Raw genomic sequence first — 17,913 nt, 5'->3', positions numbered from 1 at the left:
TCTTACAGGAGTAAGGTGGTGTTGCATTGTAGTTTTGATTTGCATTTTCCTGATCATTAGTGATGCTGAGCATTTTTCATTAAAAAAAAAAAAAAAAAACTCACCTACTCCTCTTCTCACATACAGTGAATTTCATGTTTTCTTTTCCTGAGCTCCAATTTCTTTTTAGAATTACTTCATTTGGCATTACTAATAGGCAAGTTTCTCCATTTTTCTGGATTTGGTAATATCACAACCCTATGTAGTTTTTCCTTGACTTTTTTTTTTATTATTATACTTTAAGTTCTAGCGTATATGTGCACAACATGCAGGTTTGTTACATATGTATACATGTGCCATGTTGGTGTGCTGCACCCATTAACTCGTCGTTTACATTAGATATTTCTCCTAATGCTATCCCTCCCCCATTCCCCACCTCACGACAGGCCCTGGTGTGTGATGTTCCCCACTCTGTGCCCAAGTGTTCTCATTGTTCAATTCCCACCTATGAGTGAGAACATGCAGTGTTTGGTTTTCTGTCCTTGTGATAGTTTGCTCAGAATGATGGTTTCCAGCTTCATCCATGTCCCTGCAAAGGACGTGAACTCATCCTTTTTTATGGCTGCATAGCATTCCATGGTGTATATGTGTCACATTTTCTTTATCCAGTCTATCACTGAGGGACATTTGGGTTGGTTCCAAGTCTTTGCTATTGTGAATAGTGCCATGATAAACATACGTGTGCATGTGTCTTTATAGCAGCGTGATTTATAATCCTTTAGGTATATACCCAGTAATGGGATGGCTGGGTAAAATGTGTATTTCTAGTTCTAGATCCTTGAGGAATCGCCTTTTCATTAAATTATTTCACCTCTTCCTAACATTCTCTTCGGTATCTAACATGTAATATGTAATTCTTCAAATACTCAGGCAAGAATTAGGGCCATTGAGTAACATTATTTTTTATCCTGTCTCTGATAAGATGTTGTAAGCGAAATTATATCCTTGCTTTATAAGCCAGAAATGTTCATGGATTTGAAACATACCTTGGTGTACTTTTGTTATTTTATTTTTTATCCAATAAAAAGGAAAATTAAGTTTGAAGGAAAGTACAAAATAAAATTAAACACTGGTGAAGCCAGGACCTGAACAATCTCTCAACTTTTGGCCACTGGTCTATGTTAGTGTATGTGAATGGATAAGAATCTTTAATGTCTCACACAGAGTGCTTCTCTAAAATCATTGTGGTATTTGGTTTCAGATGCATCAGATATGGAGCTGAGGCTTGTGGGTGGAAGCAGCAGATGTGCTGGAAGAGTTGAGGTGAAAGTCCAGGGTGCCTCGGGAATTCTGTGTGCTAACAGCTGGGGAATAAACACTGCTGAAGTTGTTTGCAGGCAACTTGAATGTGGGTCTCCAATCTTGGTCTACAGAGAGCCTCATTTCACAGAAAGAACATTACACATCTTTATATCTAATTCTGGCTGCACTGGAAGGGAAGCGTCTCTCTGGGATTGTATACGATGGGAGTGGAAACAGACTGCATGTCGTTTAAATATGGAAGCAAGTGTGATCTGCTCAGGTAATTTCTGGACAAAGATAAACACACTTATTCAATTATTTATTTTTTGCACTTATTTAATACATGTTTATGAAGTGGCTACTTAACAGTATTAGGTCAAAAGTAAATGAACTAGATAAAAGTAATCCTACCCTCTTATCTAGAAGACAGGCATATAATAAAAATATATAATAAAATAATTGTTTATTTAAAATTGTGTGAAGTAGAAGCACAAGATGAAATGAGAAGGCATAATTAGAAGATATTACCTATTTGCAGAGTTGGAGAATACTTCTGTGAAGTGATAGTTAAGGAAAGATGCGAAGGACAGGTATGATTTAATCATATGAAGAAGTGTTGGGAAAATTAATTTAAACAGCAGTATTTTATTCGAGTACCACACTTGGGAATAAGCTTGTGTTATTCCGGGAACTAAAAGATGGTTGAAAGAAGAGGTATTAGATCCAAGTGAACAAGGGTGAAAAGTTATAATAAAGTCTTGATATGTAGGGAAGGGAAAGGTTATTTATGGAATAGGAATTCTGGACTTTATTCTAAAGTGAATGATAAACCATTGAAGGTTGTAAGCATGATACAATTTGCATTTCAAAGACAGCACTCTGGCTGCAGTGTGGTGTGTGTGTGTGTCTGTGTGTGTATTGGAGAGAGGAGGCTATTGGATGCTGGGAGTCACGTTGACTAATTCTAGGGAAGATGTGGAATTCTGATTAGGATGCTCACTGTAGAGCTGCTGAAAAGCTTCCAAATTTCAGAAATATTTAGTAGCTGAAACCAGCAGAACTTAATACACTGAATGTGGGAATAAAGATAAAAGTTTCTAGACTAAGCAGATGGGTGCACTGCAGTTTCATTGTCTGGAAAGATAATCTTGGAAGAGGAGCAGGTTAGAGAGAGTGGGATGATGAGTCCAATTTTGTATGTGTGAAATATGAGGCAATAGTAAAGCAGTCATCAAATGAAGAGGGTTGGAGGAAATATGATATAAAATTTAGGTGATCAGAAGACTTCTGTTGAATGGAGATGTAACTATTAGAGTCCTAGATATGTGGATGGAAACTAAATCTAGGAATAAAATGTAAATTGAGAATTTTTAAAGCCTAGATCAAAGAAAGAGGAGCTCTTAGGTCTGAGGAACAATAATATTTAATAGTTTATTGACATAAAAGAAGTTGGAAAAGCATACTGAGGAATAGTGGTTGCAGAATGTCACATCACTAAAGCCAAGGGAAGAAGATGTTTCAAAAAGATGGGGACATGAATTTTAAAAAAAAAACCCTAAGAAGCCAATATAGATGAAACTGAACAATTTCCACTAAACTTAGCAACAGAGAAGTCATGAATAAATTTAATAAAAGTAGTTTTGTCACATTAGAAAAAGGAGATCATTTCAAGTTGAGAAGGAAATGGGAGGTAAAAATGTTGGAATAATAGGCATAGATTATTTCCAAAAAGTTGAAATTTTAAGGGGAAGAAATAGATAAGGTGATGACTAAAAAGGAATATAATCTCCAGGGGAGTTACTCAATTTTTTTTATTGATAGGAGATTCTAGAGTAGTGCTGTTCAAAAGAGCATCACTTTCTGCGATGAAGTAAAATATATGCTATTAGCTGATGTTAGAAGCTATGGCAAAAAAATAGAACTAGAAAATAGAATCCAGAGTGTTTATGGGACAGAATGAAATTCCAAATAAAATGATTGGGGTAGGCCTTACTTAAAAGGTGAAACATAGACAAAGACTTGAAGGTCATGAGAGAGTCAGTTATATGCATATATGCAGAAGGAAAATACAAATAGAGATACAGCCAGTTGAAAAGCCTTGGGGTAGGATTATGCCTGATATGTTTGAAGAAGAGAAAGGAATCCAGTGCAGCTGAAGAGCAGTAAGTAAAGCATCAGAACATGGCACCAAAAGAAGTAAATGAGCAGGGGAAGGTCACTGAGGGACAAGTAGATCTTTGTAGGAGTTTAAGTTTTTACTCTGAGTAAAATATGGAGTCATGGGAGGATTTGGGGCAGAATACTGATTTAACCTGATACATCATTTTAAATGACCTCTCTGGGTTTTTATTTTTTTAAAAGATGAACTATAGAGGAATAATTATAGAAACAGGGAATCTGTAGGAATCTAATACAGTAACTCAGGCAAGTAATGATGGTGGCTCAATCCAGGCACTAGGATTGAAGGGGTGAGAAGTTTTGGGATTGTGGACATACTTTGAAAATACAGAAAACAAAACTTTCTGAAAGGTGAGATAAATTATGCAACAGAAGTCAAGAATTATTTCAAAATATTTGAATGTCTGGAATGGTAGAGTTCTATCAATAGGAATATGGAAGTCTGCAGCCTTGGATAGAAGTTTGAAAAGACTCCAAAGAATTCACATTGAGATGTCTATAAGAAATCCAAGTGGAAATGCTAAGTAGAAATTGGATAAATGAGTCAGGAGTTTGGAAAAATGGCTGGGTTGGAGACAGATAATTTACATTACTAATATAAGTAGTTTTGCTGCAAAGAATAGAGTCAGAATAATAGGCAGTATTTTTTTGTTGTTTATAAATTACTCATTTAGATGGATTACTGGGATCTAACCAGTAGGTAGAAGTCTTTCTATTCCTACATTACACCATCTTCTTAAGATGACTACAAATCTTCATATATGTTGTTTAATGCTGAGGTTACTTAGTAGTTTTTAATGTAAACAAATTGTGCAATTCATTTCCTTCTGAGGAGCTCTAAATCTAGGATTGGTGGGTCACCAAGACATAGAAAATAGATATGTAATCCAGATCTATGAATTTAAGTCTGTACTGCTAATCTCATCCTCTGAGCCACTACAAATGGGATATTCTAAAGATGAATGGAAAAAAATTGCTCTGGGGTTAGAGGTGGAGATTGGAGACAGGGATAGATATTGGAAAACCCTAAAAACTAACTTTTGAAATACTATTTTGTAGCCCACAGGCAGCCCAGGCTGGTTGGAGCTGATATGCCCTGCTCTGGACGTGTTGAAGTGAAACGTGCAGACACATGGGGCTCTGTCTGTGATTCTGATTTCTCTCTTCATGCTGCCAATGTGCTGTGCAGAGAATTAAATTGTGGAGATGCCATATCTCTTTCTGTGGGAGATCACTTTGGAAAAGGGAGTGGTCTAATTTGGACCGAAAAGATCCAGTGTGAAGGGAGTGAAACTCACCTTGCATTATGCCCCACGGTTCAACATCCGGAAGACACTTGTATCCACAGCAGAGAAGTTGGAGTTGTCTGTTCCCGTGAGATTTTTAAATAATCTTAATTGGTGGGGCTAGAGATGGGGAGTATGAGGCTGGAGCGGATAAGTCATGATGTCTCTTCTATGGCCTTGTCTCCTCCCAGGATATACAGATGTCCGACTTGTGAATGGCAAATCCCAGTGTGACGGGCAAGTGGAGATCAAGGTGCTTGGACACTGGGGCTTACTGTGTGACACCCACTGGTACCCAGAAGATGCCCATGTTCTATGTAGACAGCTCAGCTGTGGGGCTGCTGTCTCAACCACAGGAGGAAAATACATTGGAGAAAGAACTGGTCGTGTGTGGGGGCACAGGTTTCATTGCTTAGGGAATGAGTCACTTCTGGATAACTGTCAAATGACAGTTCTTGGAGCACCTCCCTGTATCCACGGAAATACTGCCTCTGTGACCTGCACAGGTAAGAGAACAATGCTTATGGTTAACTACTGTCAATATAACCCAGAGATGGTAGAGGGAGTGTGGGATTAAAGGAAAGAGGGGTAAGAAAATGGGGGCACAGGTGGAGAGAGGATAGGCATGACAGTCAAAGAGTAACATGTAAGAAATAATGATAACTAGGGCCATTCCTAGGGTGAAGTTAACAACTCTGTGTTTGGGATTTACAAGTAGACATCATTAATAAAAATGATTTCAATAGACGACAGGGTTTGAGAAGTCCTTACCACAATTGCTGATCCCATGTTATCACAGAACTCTTCAACCTTTTCCATGTATTTTGGTCTTACTTTTGCCCCATTTCCTGCACCCTCCACCAGGAAGCCTGACAGGGCCACTGTTTCCATGCGTTGCAAATTTATCTGACCCGTATTTGTCTGCAGTTCCAGAGGGCCGTGCTTTCATCTGCTTAGGTAAGCAGAATCAGTTTTAGGAAACACTGCGACCCTAAAGAATGTGACCTATTAACTGGACTTTCTCCTCTAAGAGGACAAACGGCTCCGCCTGGTGAATGGGGACGGCCGCTGTGCCGGGAGAGTAGAGATCTATCACAACGGCTTGTGGGGCACCATCTGTGATGACGGCTGGGACCTGAGCGATGCCCACGTGGTGTGTCGAAAGCTGGGCTGTGGAGTGGCCCTCAATGCCACGGTCTCTGCTCACTTTGGGGCGGGATCAGGGCCCATCTGGCTGGATGACCTGAACTGCACAGGAACGGAGTCCCACTTGTGGCAGTGCCCTTCCCGGGGCTGGGGGCAGCACGACTGCAGGCACAAGGAGGACGCAGGGGTCATCTGCTCAGGTCTGTGCTACTACCTTTGCACCCTCCTCTACACATACGTGCACACACTTGCACACACACAATTGTAAAGTATAGTGAAAAGTGTATGGCCTAGGAATAAAAAAAAAAGGCACTTGATTTTAATCCTAGTCTTATACTGACTTCTTAATACCCTTGTCATATTACACTTGTCTGGGTATCATTCATAACTGAGAAAAATAAGATTGGTCTTACTGTCAGAGCAGGTTAGACCCCAAGAAAGGGACCTTACGTTACATCCACCGTGGCTCTGAGAACACACTGTCAACCGTGTCCAATCTGCCTTATTTTGTTGTTCTGTTTTGTTTTGTTTTGTTTTAGGCTTTTAGTAGCCTGAAGCCATGGTTATTAGTTTCTGTCTGTAGTGGTAAGCGGAAAAGAGGGATGAGGAAGGGGCTTTACCAGCCTGACCAGAAACAGAAACTAAGAACCCATAACTGTATTCTCTCCCTTGGACATCCCTGCAAATGGGATTGACCTCCTGATTATTTCCTGAATTGAATTTATGTTCGAGAGTAGAATGTAGAAGGTTGCATTTTAACTTAAGTTGATACAAATTTAAAGCTCAAATACTATATTAGGGAAACTCACGCTAATTGTGAAATCACACAAGACCTTTAGTTTCCACCAGATTTATGCTGTTAATATGTCAGAGTGATTTATGAAATTGTATCGTGAGCCCTAATATATTATTTCCAAGGGAAAAATGGATTCCTTGGGGAGGAATTTTCCAACTCCAAAGGAAATATTTAACACTAAGTTTTGTATTTCTCTGTAGAATTCACAGCCTTGAGGCTCTACAGTGAAACTGAAGTGGAGAGCTGTGCTGGGAGATTGGAAGTCTTCTATAATGGGACCTGGGGCAGCGTTGGCAGGAGGAACATCACCACAGCCATAGCAGGGATTGTGTGCAGGCAGCTGGGCTGTGGGGAGAATGGAGTTGTCAGCCTCGCCCCTTTGTCTAAGATAGGCTCTGGTTTCATGTGGGTGGATGACATTCAGTGTTCTAAAACGCATATCTCCATATGGCAGTGCCTATCTGCCCCATGGGAGCGAAGAATCTCCAGCCCAGCAGAAGAGACCTGGATCACATGTGAAGGTGGGTATCTTTCTAAACACTGGCTGTCACTGAAGCCCTGTGAAATATAACTTAGCACAAATAGCAAATCTTTCCATTCAGGAGCACATGACAGACTCACTGAAAAGTGCATGACAATAAATCCTGATTTATCACATCTATTCTATATTGAAATTTTATTATTTTGGTTTAGTATTTTACAGGGTATTTAAAAATGTATATTGTCTCTTTTGATTCCTTTAAGCTCCTTGTGAGAAGCTGGATGAAAGCACATAAAGGGATAACAACTCATAAAAAATTATAGTGTTTTACAAAATGAAAATATTATATATATACTTTGTCCTAGAAATTCTAGAAAGCCCAGAACTTTTGAGGAAACATGAATTAATTAGGGAGATTAAACAGCTCTATTTTTTCCTGCAGAACATTTTACTATGGGAAGTTAGTTGATTATTTATAAGAAAATTGTCTTATTTGATTAAAATTTAATATGTTTATTGTAGAGATTTTAGAAATTGTACAATTATAAACAATAAAATGCATTCCACGTTAAATCTGATTATCAAAAATAACCATTACTAATATTCAGAAACACTAACTATTAGACTTCCTTTTGTACAAAAACTTGAAGTTATGATTGTGTGTATGAAATATAGATATGTGTATATGAAATATAGATACTGTATATGTGTATATGTATATATAGTATGATATATATGCGTGTAATATATAGCATTGCACTATATTTAGGATTTCTGTATCCTACTTTTATATGTAAAAGTATACTGTAAATATATTCTAATTTCAATTAATAGCTTTCAAATGGCATGTAATATTTTATCATGTAAACATAAATAACCATGTGATTATTGGTGTTAAGGCTATTTCTCAGTGTCAAACTAGTATAAATAATGCCATTATAAGCATCTTTATTCATTTTCAGTGAATCTCTGATTATATCTGAAGGTTATATTTCTAGTCCCATAATGAGTGGGTAAAATGAGTGAACATTTTTATGATTCTTTATATGTACTAGCTAATTACTCCAGCAGAAAACCTATGCATTAGTTTTCATTCTTTTCACCAGTATATGAGAGCATTGATTTTATTTCACCCTTCCCATCAATGTTACACACAGAGAGAAACATATACACAGACATACACATAACTTCCCAAATTAAAATTTCACCTAAATCAACATAATTTGCATGGACTTGGTTAGTAGTGGATATGGACATTATTTATGAGTATTGTCCATTTGTGGTTCATACTTTTAAGCATTTTGCTTCTTTTTACTATTGTAATTTTGTCACAAAATATCATTCCCCCAAAAATTGAAAAAAACCCAGAAATCTTGAAAAAAACCACAAATATCACCTATAGTACCATGATCAGTTGATGATATGTAGCTGATGTTACACTCTTGAGTATCAGATATGTGTATATATTTTATATATATTCGTATATTTTATTGCAAAAAAGTTATACTATGCATTTTTGTGCTGCCTGCTCTTTTGATTTAGCAGTATTTTCTCAAGTTAAAGTATATTTTTTTTACCATATGATACACTGTAATCTGACACACCAAATCCCTGTCATTGGACATGTAAAAAATTCAAGTTATTTTTCCATTTTAAGTAACATCACATTAAATATCTTTAAATATAGAGAAAATTATTTTAAGCATATTTCTCAATATTTTCTTCCCAAAATCTATTTTCCTATTTGATCAATTATATTACCAATAATAAATTAAATTAAATCCAATAATAAATTTTGGATTTCAACTATCTTGTTTTAATTTATCAATATTGTATGTTAAAATTTTACATCTATATGTATATGAATGATACTATGCAATAGATCTTCTTCAGTGCTCTTTTTATATTTGTTGGTATTAGCATTGGAGATTTGTTGAAATATAAAATTGACTAGGATGAATTCTGCCAGCTTTTATGATCTTTAATAGTATATGGAATAAAATCATTGTGTTTCAATATTTGAAAGAGAATAACTACAGCTATTTTGGATAGTAATTTGTTAATACTTAAAAAGAATGTCCAGGACTATTGGCTTATTCTCATTTTCTTGAGTCAATTTTGTGAAAGGATGAAAGAATGCATTAGTCAGTTCTCATGCTGCTAATAAAGAAATATCAGAAACCAGGTAATTTATAAAGGAAAGAGGCTTAATGGACTCACAGTTCCACATGGCTGGGGAGGCCTCACAATCATGGCTGAAGGCAAAGGAGGAGCAAAGTCACGTTTTACATGGTGTCAGGCAAAAGAGCATGTGCAGGGGAACTCGCCTGTATAAAACCATCAGATCTTGTGAGACTTATTCACTATCACAAGAACAGCACAGGAAAGACCCATCCCTATGATTCAATTACCTCCTACCAGGTCCCCCCAACAGCACATGGGAATTATGGGAGTTACAGTTCGAGATTTGGGTGAGGATACAGCCAAACCATAGCAAAGAAGTAGGATTAAAAACGATACTCTGAATTTATTATTATATAGGCCATTCAATGATTTATTATTATATAGGCCATTCAATGGTAGGAGGTAGAAACTAGTCTAAAAGTATTTATTAATGAGCAGGAGATTTACAAAAATGAAGAGAAAAAATAAACTCTTTCAAGATGTTTGGCTATGCGAGAGAGAAAAGAGTTAACCTGGTAACTGGAGAGGGACTCTTATGACAATAAGAAAGGAAAATTTTTAAAGGGTACATGTGAAAGTTATCAGGTTTGGGGACTTGGGGATGACTTATCAGACCTGGGAATGAGATGTTTAGATCAAAAACACCCTTTTGAATAGAAGCCAAATTACCTAAAAGTTAATTAACTACTGAAACTGTAACTTTTCCTATATTATTACAGGAACTAAGATCCAATAGAGAAATCCCGAGATTCTCTTTTGGTCTTCATGTGGTTGGTGGGCAGAGGTAAGGCTGAGGTTTAGAATATGAAAGAAAGTGTAACAAAATAATAAAGAATGAGAAATAAAAATGATAAGATCATTCTAAAATATCGAGGATTCTGCCAACTTTTTTGGCAGCAAGTTTAAAATGACCCCAGTTATAATTATCTGCAGTGAAACTCAGTATTTCAGGAACCAGCTTAAAGGAGGTGGAGAGTTAGGCTTATCCTGCATTTGCACACAGCCATGTAATGAGAGGTCACTAGTGCCAAGGCATTGTTCATTTGGGAAAGAGAGTGTTTGTAGTTATGATCTTAGTATACATACTTACAGGGAGCGAAGTGAAGGCAAGAAAGGACTGATAATTGGAAGACATAGAAGAAGCAATGGTCTATGGATCAGACTTGAGCCAAATGAACATTAGTTATATTTGGAGAAATTGTGAAAGTGAGAGGGACAAGACAGGAGGTTTGTGTCAGATAGGACATTGAAATTTGGAAAATGAAATCAATATGTTTTGTTTTCAAACGCCTAGAGTAGAAAATGAATATCTGGTTTGGCCTCGCTGGAGATGCTTCACCCCTTGACTGTGATTAGGACAAACCACAGTCATGTGTAGGGGCTTATTCACTTTACAGGTTCTTGTCTAATCTATGTAACATTGAAATTCTGCCTTCCTTACCACACCCATATTCATCAAGCACATTTATTACCTTCAAGTTTTTCTACCTCAGCATTCTCCCACAATCTCCTTCAGGAGTAAAGACAGCCATGTTTTGTGCCTTTGTAGATAGAATAAGAGTGCGTGGAGGAGACACCGAGTGCTCTGGGAGAGTGGAGATCTGGCACGCAGGCTCCTGGGGCACAGTGTGTGATGACTCCTGGGACCTGGCCGAGGCGGAAGTGGTATGTCAGCAGCTGGGCTGTGGCTCTGCTCTGGCTGCCCTGAAGGAGGCTTCGTTTGGCCAGGGAACTGGAACCATCTGGCTGGATGAGATGCAGTGCAAAGGAAATGAGTCATTTCTATGGGACTGTCATGCCAAACCCTGGGGACAAAGTGACTGTGGACACAAGGAAGATGCTGGCGTGAGGTGCTCTGGTAAGTGTGAAAAGGCCATGCTTAAACTTAGCCTCCCAGTAATGGTAGAGAACATTGGGAAACAGCCTTACTCAGAGAGTTGAGCTGAAGATACTAGGATTTCTTGCTGAAGAATGAAAGGCTATGTTAAACTAATGTTTTTCCACAACTAAATAAGATAATGTTCCACAGTTATCTAAAATAGCCCCCATAATTTTGAGGGAAGAAAGCTGGATTTAGCCTTAGACTAAATCCTCTTAGCAAGAGGATTCTGAGGAGTGATATTTTAAATGACAGCCAATATTCACAGACGTGAAAAGGATATTTAAATGGCATCCAATATTCACAGGAGATGTGAAAAGAAATACCCAGTTCCTTTTCGTTCATTTATGTCTTTCTCTCTCTCTCTCAGGACAGTCGCTGAAATCACCGAATGCCTCCTCAGGTATAGTCTTCTGCCTATCAGTGCTGACATCAATACCTAAGGCTATAAGGAAGATCAAGGGAGGGCAGAAACTGCTATGATACTCAAAGAAGACTCTGGATTGCAGAAATATGAGTCTCTGGGTCGCAACCAGTGGTATCAATAGCTCTATGATTGCTTTGCTATGCAGTCCTTCTCTCTAGAAAAATCCTTTTTACACGCAGAGAAGGATAAGACTCTCGTGGTACCCTCATAGATAGAATTATCTTTCTAGATTCTCAACTATTCTTTATGAGACTGGCAGAAACAGCTCAAGCCTCAGGAGAATCACTTAAACCCAGGAGGCAGAGGTTGCAGTGAGCCGAGGTCATGCCACTGCACTCAGCCTGGGTGACGGAGTGAGACTCTGTCTCAAAAAAAAAAAAAAAAAAAGACACAACTCACAGCTCAAGCTCTAGTATTTTCTGATTTCTGATGTTTTAGTAGTGAATGTAATGCAAGAGGAAAGGTTTAATTATCAAATCTTTCGCATAAAATTGGAAGTAATTTAGGGCAATAGAATTATGGAAAGATTTGGATTCAGTTGTTCCTAGATAGTTTTCATCTAAAATAGCTCTCAAAAATTATGTATTGTTCATGAATATGCTGAAATGTATAGCCATTATTCTTCTCAGCAACCAGGGAACCAGTTTTTTTTTACAATGTATAAACCCACAACTGATATCTACTAGTTTAATACTTATCAATGCTTAATTTCTATACAGGTCATTCTGCACTTATTTTATCTAGTATCTTTGGTCTCCTTCTCCTGGTTCTGTTTATTCTATTTCTCACGTGGTGCCAAGTTCAGAAACAAAAACATCTGTCCCTCAGAGGTGAGAGCCCCACTAGGATTGTATAAAATGTGAGTTACTTGCCACCAAGGGCACACAGGATGGGGGATTCTTGCAGAGGGGAAGAAATGCACTTGCAACTTTGAGTGAGATGGATTGGAAAGTGCCAGGCCAAATGAAGAAGCATGTGGAAGGATCAAGAATCAGCCCATCCACAATTTCCATTTACACAAATGTAATCTTTTAGAAGCTGTAGCTTGCAATACAGATGATGAGTCAGAGAGGCAAATATCTTAGCTGATAGAAGGAAAGGAATTGTATGTTTGGGTTCAGAATCTAGATTGCAGAAATAGCCAATAGAAAATGTAGAAGCATGGTGGAGGATTAAGAACAAGAGTGTCCTGGGTTTGAACACCACTTACATAATTTACTAGCTGTGTGGCCTTTGGCTAGAAACTACCTTTCCAAAATCCACTTTCCTAATTTGTAAAGATAATAATAGTACTACCTCATTAGGTTAAGATAGTTAAATAAATTAATCATCTGTATGAAAAATGGCCATCACATAGTAAGTACTATGTAAAGAACTTAGTAATAAAAGTAGAAGAATATCAAGGGTTCAAGAAAAAGGAAGATAAATATTAAAATTGTTAAAAATTCACTAGCAGGTTAGGTGCTGAAAGGGCCAATGGATTTTAGCTCAGAGGGATTAATATATGTCAAATCTTAGCATTAAGTGTCCTAGTATAAGGGATAGGCCATTTGAATTTGAATCCTAACCATGAAGCATCCATTCTCAGTTTCAACCAGAAGGAGGGGTTCTCTCGAGGAGAATTTATTCCAGGAGATGGAGACTTGTCTCAAGAGAGAGGACCCACATGGGACAAGAACCTCAGGTCTGTGCAACTCCAGGGGCCTCACTCCATGGAGAGGGTGGGAATATAAATACCACTGATATTTAGGAATTCCCACCAGATGGAGATGTGTCTCAGCCTCTTATACAAAATACACGAAAGGGAAACAAATGGGGAATAGATAAAATAAAATATGACTCAAAATTAAGAAAACTGGAATATACATTCTCACTTATTTCATCCTCAGTGTCATATTTAGTTCATGGCAGAGGCACCAAGCAGAGAAGACTAAAATAAAAAGTATTGTTTCTTCTAATAATAAGTCAAATACCTTGTCCACAGTTTCATTACAAACCCAATAAACAATAATTGTTTTCCAATTTCGTTACATTCTGTTTTAATATGGTGGCTAAGTTCCTTGAATCTTATCTATATTTGTACATTTATAATTATTTTTAAAATAATTTTATTATGATATGCAGTGTGGACAAAACAGTGCATAAAACTACATCTTTTTTGGAATATCTTATAATGGAATTACTGTGACAATACAATGAACACCATCTGGCAAAGCGACTTTCCAATAGCTGTAACAAATTTTACTCCTCTGAGTTATAAATGAGAATGTATTTTACTGAATAATCACTGACACTAAATAGTTTCATCTTTTATAATGTTGCTAATTTAGTATTTGATAAGTGGCATCTCATTGTTATTTTAATTAACATTGTTTTTAAATTTTATTTTTGTATTGATGTACCTAGTTTCTAGGTACATGTGATAATTCAGTACATTCATATAATTTGTAAAGATCAAATTAATATAATTGCATTATCTGTCACTTCAAATATTGGTCTTTTTATTATACCAGAAACATCTGAATTATTATCTTCTAGCTATTTTGAAATAGCAATAGATTATTGTAAATTATAGTCACCTTATTGATTTATCAAACACTAGATTTTATTTCTTATAATTGTATATTTGTACTCAATCAACCTCTCTTTATCCTCCTTTTCCCCTACCCTTTCCAGCCTCTGATAACCACCAATCTACTCTCTATCTTCATGGGACATTTTTAGCTCCCACATATTAATGAGAACATGGATATTTGTCTTTCTGTGCTTGGCTTATTTCATTTAACATAATGACCTCTAGTTCCATCATGTTACTACAAATAACATGATTTCATTTTTTATGGCTAAAAATGTGTGTGTATATATACCACGTATTCTTTATCCATTCATTCATTGATGGACACTTAGGCTGATTCCATATTTTGGCTATAATAAATAGTGCTGCAATAGACATGGTGCAGCTATCACTTTGTTATATAATTTTCATTCTTTTGGATACATAACCAGAAGTGGAATTGCTGAATCATATAGTAATACTATCTTTAGTTTTTTGAGGAAAATCCATACAGTTTTCCAAAATGACTATACTAATTTATATTCCCATCAATAGTGTATGAGGGTTCTCCTTTCTTCATATCCTTGCCAGCATCCATTATTTCCTGTCTTTTTGATAAAAGCCATTCTGCCTGAGGTATGATATCTCATTGTCTTTTTGAGTTACGTTTCTCTGATTATTAGTGTTGTTGAGCATTTATTTACATATTGGCCATTTGTATGTCTTTTGAGAAATGTCTATTCAGTTCTTTCACCCATTTTAAAAATCAGATTAGTTGGTTTTTTGCTATTGAGTTGTCTGAGCTCTCTCTATATTTAGATTATTAACCCATTATTAGATGGATAGTTTAAAAATATTTTCTCCCACTCTGTGGGTTGTCTCTTCACTTTGTTGATTGTTTCCTTTGCTGTGCAGAAGCTTTTTTGATTGATGTAATCCCATTTGTCTATATTTTTGCTTTGGCAGCCTGTGCTTTTGAGGTCTTACCCAAGAATCTTTGCCCAGACCAATATCCTGGAGTGTTTCCCAATGTTTTCTTCTAGAAGTTTCACAGTTTCAGGTCTTACATTTAGTTATTCAATCGTTTTTATTTGATGTTTTATATGGTGTGAGATAGAATCTAGTTTCATTCTTGTGCGTGTGGTTATCCAGTTTTCCCAGTGCGATTTATTGAAGAGACTGTCTTTTCCCAGTGTATGTCCTTGCTGTATTTGTCAAGAGTGGCTTGGCTATAAATGCATGGATTTATATCTGGGTTGTCTATTCTGTTCCACTGGTTTATGTGTCTGTTTTAGTACCATGCTGATTTGGTTATTATAATTTTGTAGTATATTTTGAAGTCAGGTAATGTGATACCTCCAATTATGTTCTTTTGCTTGGAATAGCTTTGGCTATTGGAGGTCTTCTGTTGTTCCATATAAAATTTATGATTGTTATTTCTATTTCTGTGAAAAACGTCATTAGTGTTTTCATAGGGATTGCACTGAATCTGTAAATTGCTTTGAGTAATTGCTTTGGTTATTTAACAATATTAATTCTTTCAATCTATGAGCATGAAATATAGTTTTATTTTTTTGTCCTCTTCTATTTCTTTCATCAGTGTTTTATAGTTTTGTTTGTATACATCTTTCACTTCTTGGTTAAATTGATTCCTAAGTATTTTATATTATTTATAGCTATTGCAGATTGGATTGCTTTTTGATTTCTTTTTCACGTTATTTGCTTTTGGGATATAGAAATGCTACCGATTTTTATATGTTAATTTTGTATTCTGTAACTTTACTGAATGTATTTATTAGTTCTCACAGTTTTTTGGTGGAGTCTTTAGATTTTTCTAACTATAAAACCATATTGTCTGCAAAGAAGGCTAATTTGACTTCTTTCTTTCCAACTAGGATGACCCATATGTCTTTCTCTTGCCTAACTGCTCTGGCTGGGACTTCCAGTATTACGCTGAATAAATGTGGTGAAAATGGACATCTTTGCCTTGTTCCACATTTTAGAGGAAATGTTTTCTATTTTTCCCCATTTAGTATCATATTAGCTGTGGATTTATCATACATGGCCTTTATTATGTTGAAATATGTTCCTTCTATACCCAGTATGTTGAGGCTTTTCATTATAACAGGATGTTGAATTTTATGAATGATTTTTTAGCATCTATTGATGTGATCATATGGGTTTTGTTCTTGATTCTGACACTTTTTTATTGATTTGCTCATGTTGAACAATCTTTGCATCCCTGGAATGAATTTCACTTGATTTTGGTGAAAAATCTTTTAATCTGTTGTTGAATTTAGTCTGCTAGTATTTTGGTGAGGATTTTTATATTTTTGTTCATCAGTGACATTGGCCTGGAGTCTTCTTTCTTTGTTGTTTCATTGTCTGGTTTTGGTATCAGGCTAATGCTGGCTCTATAAAATGAGTTTAGAAGTGTTCTCTCCTCTTCAATTTCATTAAGAGTTTGAATAGAATCAGCATTAGTTCTTCTTTAAATGGTTGGTAGAATTCAGCAGTGAAGCATCAGCTCTTGGGGTTTTCTTTAGTGACAGGTGTTTTAAAATTATTATTATTATGGCTTTGATCTCATGACTTGTTATTGATTTGTTGAACTTTTCTATTTTTTCATGGTGCAGTGTTGGTAAGTTTGTATATGACTAGGAATATATCCATTTCTTCTAAGTTTTCCAAATTGTCTATAGTTCATAATATTTTTAAATGATTCTTTGTATTTCTGTGGTCTCAATTGTTATGTCTCTCTTTTCATTTCTGATTTTATTTATTTCAGTTTTCTCTCTTCTTACTTAGTCCAGCTAAAGGTTTATCAATTTATCTTTTCAAAAAATCAACTTACTAATCTTGCTGCTCCTTTGTAGATTTTAAGTCTCAATTTAATTTATTTCTTCTCTGATTTTTATTATTATTTCTTTTTATCTGCTAATTTGGGGTTTGGTTTGTTCTTTCCTTTTTTGTTCCTTGAAGTGCACCATTAGCCTGTTTATTTGCAGTCTTTCTACCTTTTTTCCCCCTTTTTAATATGGAGTCTCACTCTGTCACCCAAGCTGGAGTGCAGGAGTACAATCTCAGCTAACTGCAACCTCTACCTCCCAGGTTCAAGCAATTCTCCTGCCTCAGCCTCTGGAGCAGCTAGGATTACAGGCACATGACACCATGCCTGGCTAATTTTTTTTTGTATTTTAGTAGACATGGGATTTCACCATGTTGGCCAGACTGGTATCGATCTACTTTTTTGATATGGGTGTTTACTGCTATAAACTTCCCTCTTAGTACTGTTATTTAGTGTATTTTTTTTTTTTTTTTTGCTGTATCCCATATATTTCAGTATGTTGTGTTTTCATTTCCATTTTTTAAAAAACTCTTAATTTTCTTAATTTCTTTCCTTTTCATGGCTGAGTAGTATTCCATGGTGCATATCTATCTATCTATCTATCTATCTATCTATCTATCTATACATCTATCTATACATATATACCACATCATCTTTATCCACTTGTTGATTGGGCTGGGTCCATATTTTTGCAATTGCAAATTGTGTTGCTATAAAAATGCATGTGCAAGTGTCTTTTTCATAAAATGACTTCTTTTCCTCTGGGTGGACACCCAGTAGTAGGATTGCTGGATCAAATGGTAGATCTCCTTTTACCATTATGTTATATTATATTATTATATATTAATGTTAT

The 17,913-nt window shown here is 36.2% G+C and overlaps 1 protein-coding gene across 2 annotated transcripts in view; it reads left to right on the top strand.

Moving 5' to 3' along the window:
* The window catches only part of CD163L1 (CD163 molecule-like 1), an 81,424-nt gene that overhangs the window by 55,334 nt on the left and 8,177 nt on the right, over nt 1-17,913 (top strand). For both annotated transcript variants that reach the window (XM_011983069.1, XM_011983068.1), the window contains exons 9-18: nt 1,241-1,561; nt 4,519-4,833; nt 4,937-5,251; nt 5,610-5,702; nt 5,777-6,091; nt 6,888-7,208; nt 10,902-11,210; nt 11,602-11,634; nt 12,378-12,488; nt 13,247-13,342. In XM_011983069.1, the coding sequence (XP_011838459.1) occupies nt 1,241-1,561; nt 4,519-4,833; nt 4,937-5,251; nt 5,610-5,702; nt 5,777-6,091; nt 6,888-7,208; nt 10,902-11,210; nt 11,602-11,634; nt 12,378-12,488; nt 13,247-13,342 (2,229 nt within the window). The remainder of the gene's footprint in view (nt 1-1,240; nt 1,562-4,518; nt 4,834-4,936; nt 5,252-5,609; nt 5,703-5,776; nt 6,092-6,887; nt 7,209-10,901; nt 11,211-11,601; nt 11,635-12,377; nt 12,489-13,246; nt 13,343-17,913) is intronic.

This window comes from Mandrillus leucophaeus, unplaced genomic scaffold, assembly GCF_000951045.1.
Source record: "Mandrillus leucophaeus isolate KB7577 unplaced genomic scaffold, Mleu.le_1.0 Scaffold245, whole genome shotgun sequence".
Lineage (NCBI taxonomy): Eukaryota > Metazoa > Chordata > Mammalia > Primates > Cercopithecidae > Mandrillus > Mandrillus leucophaeus.
Note: the sequence above shows the minus strand (reverse complement) of the source record. Positions and strands in the feature narration are given on the sequence as shown.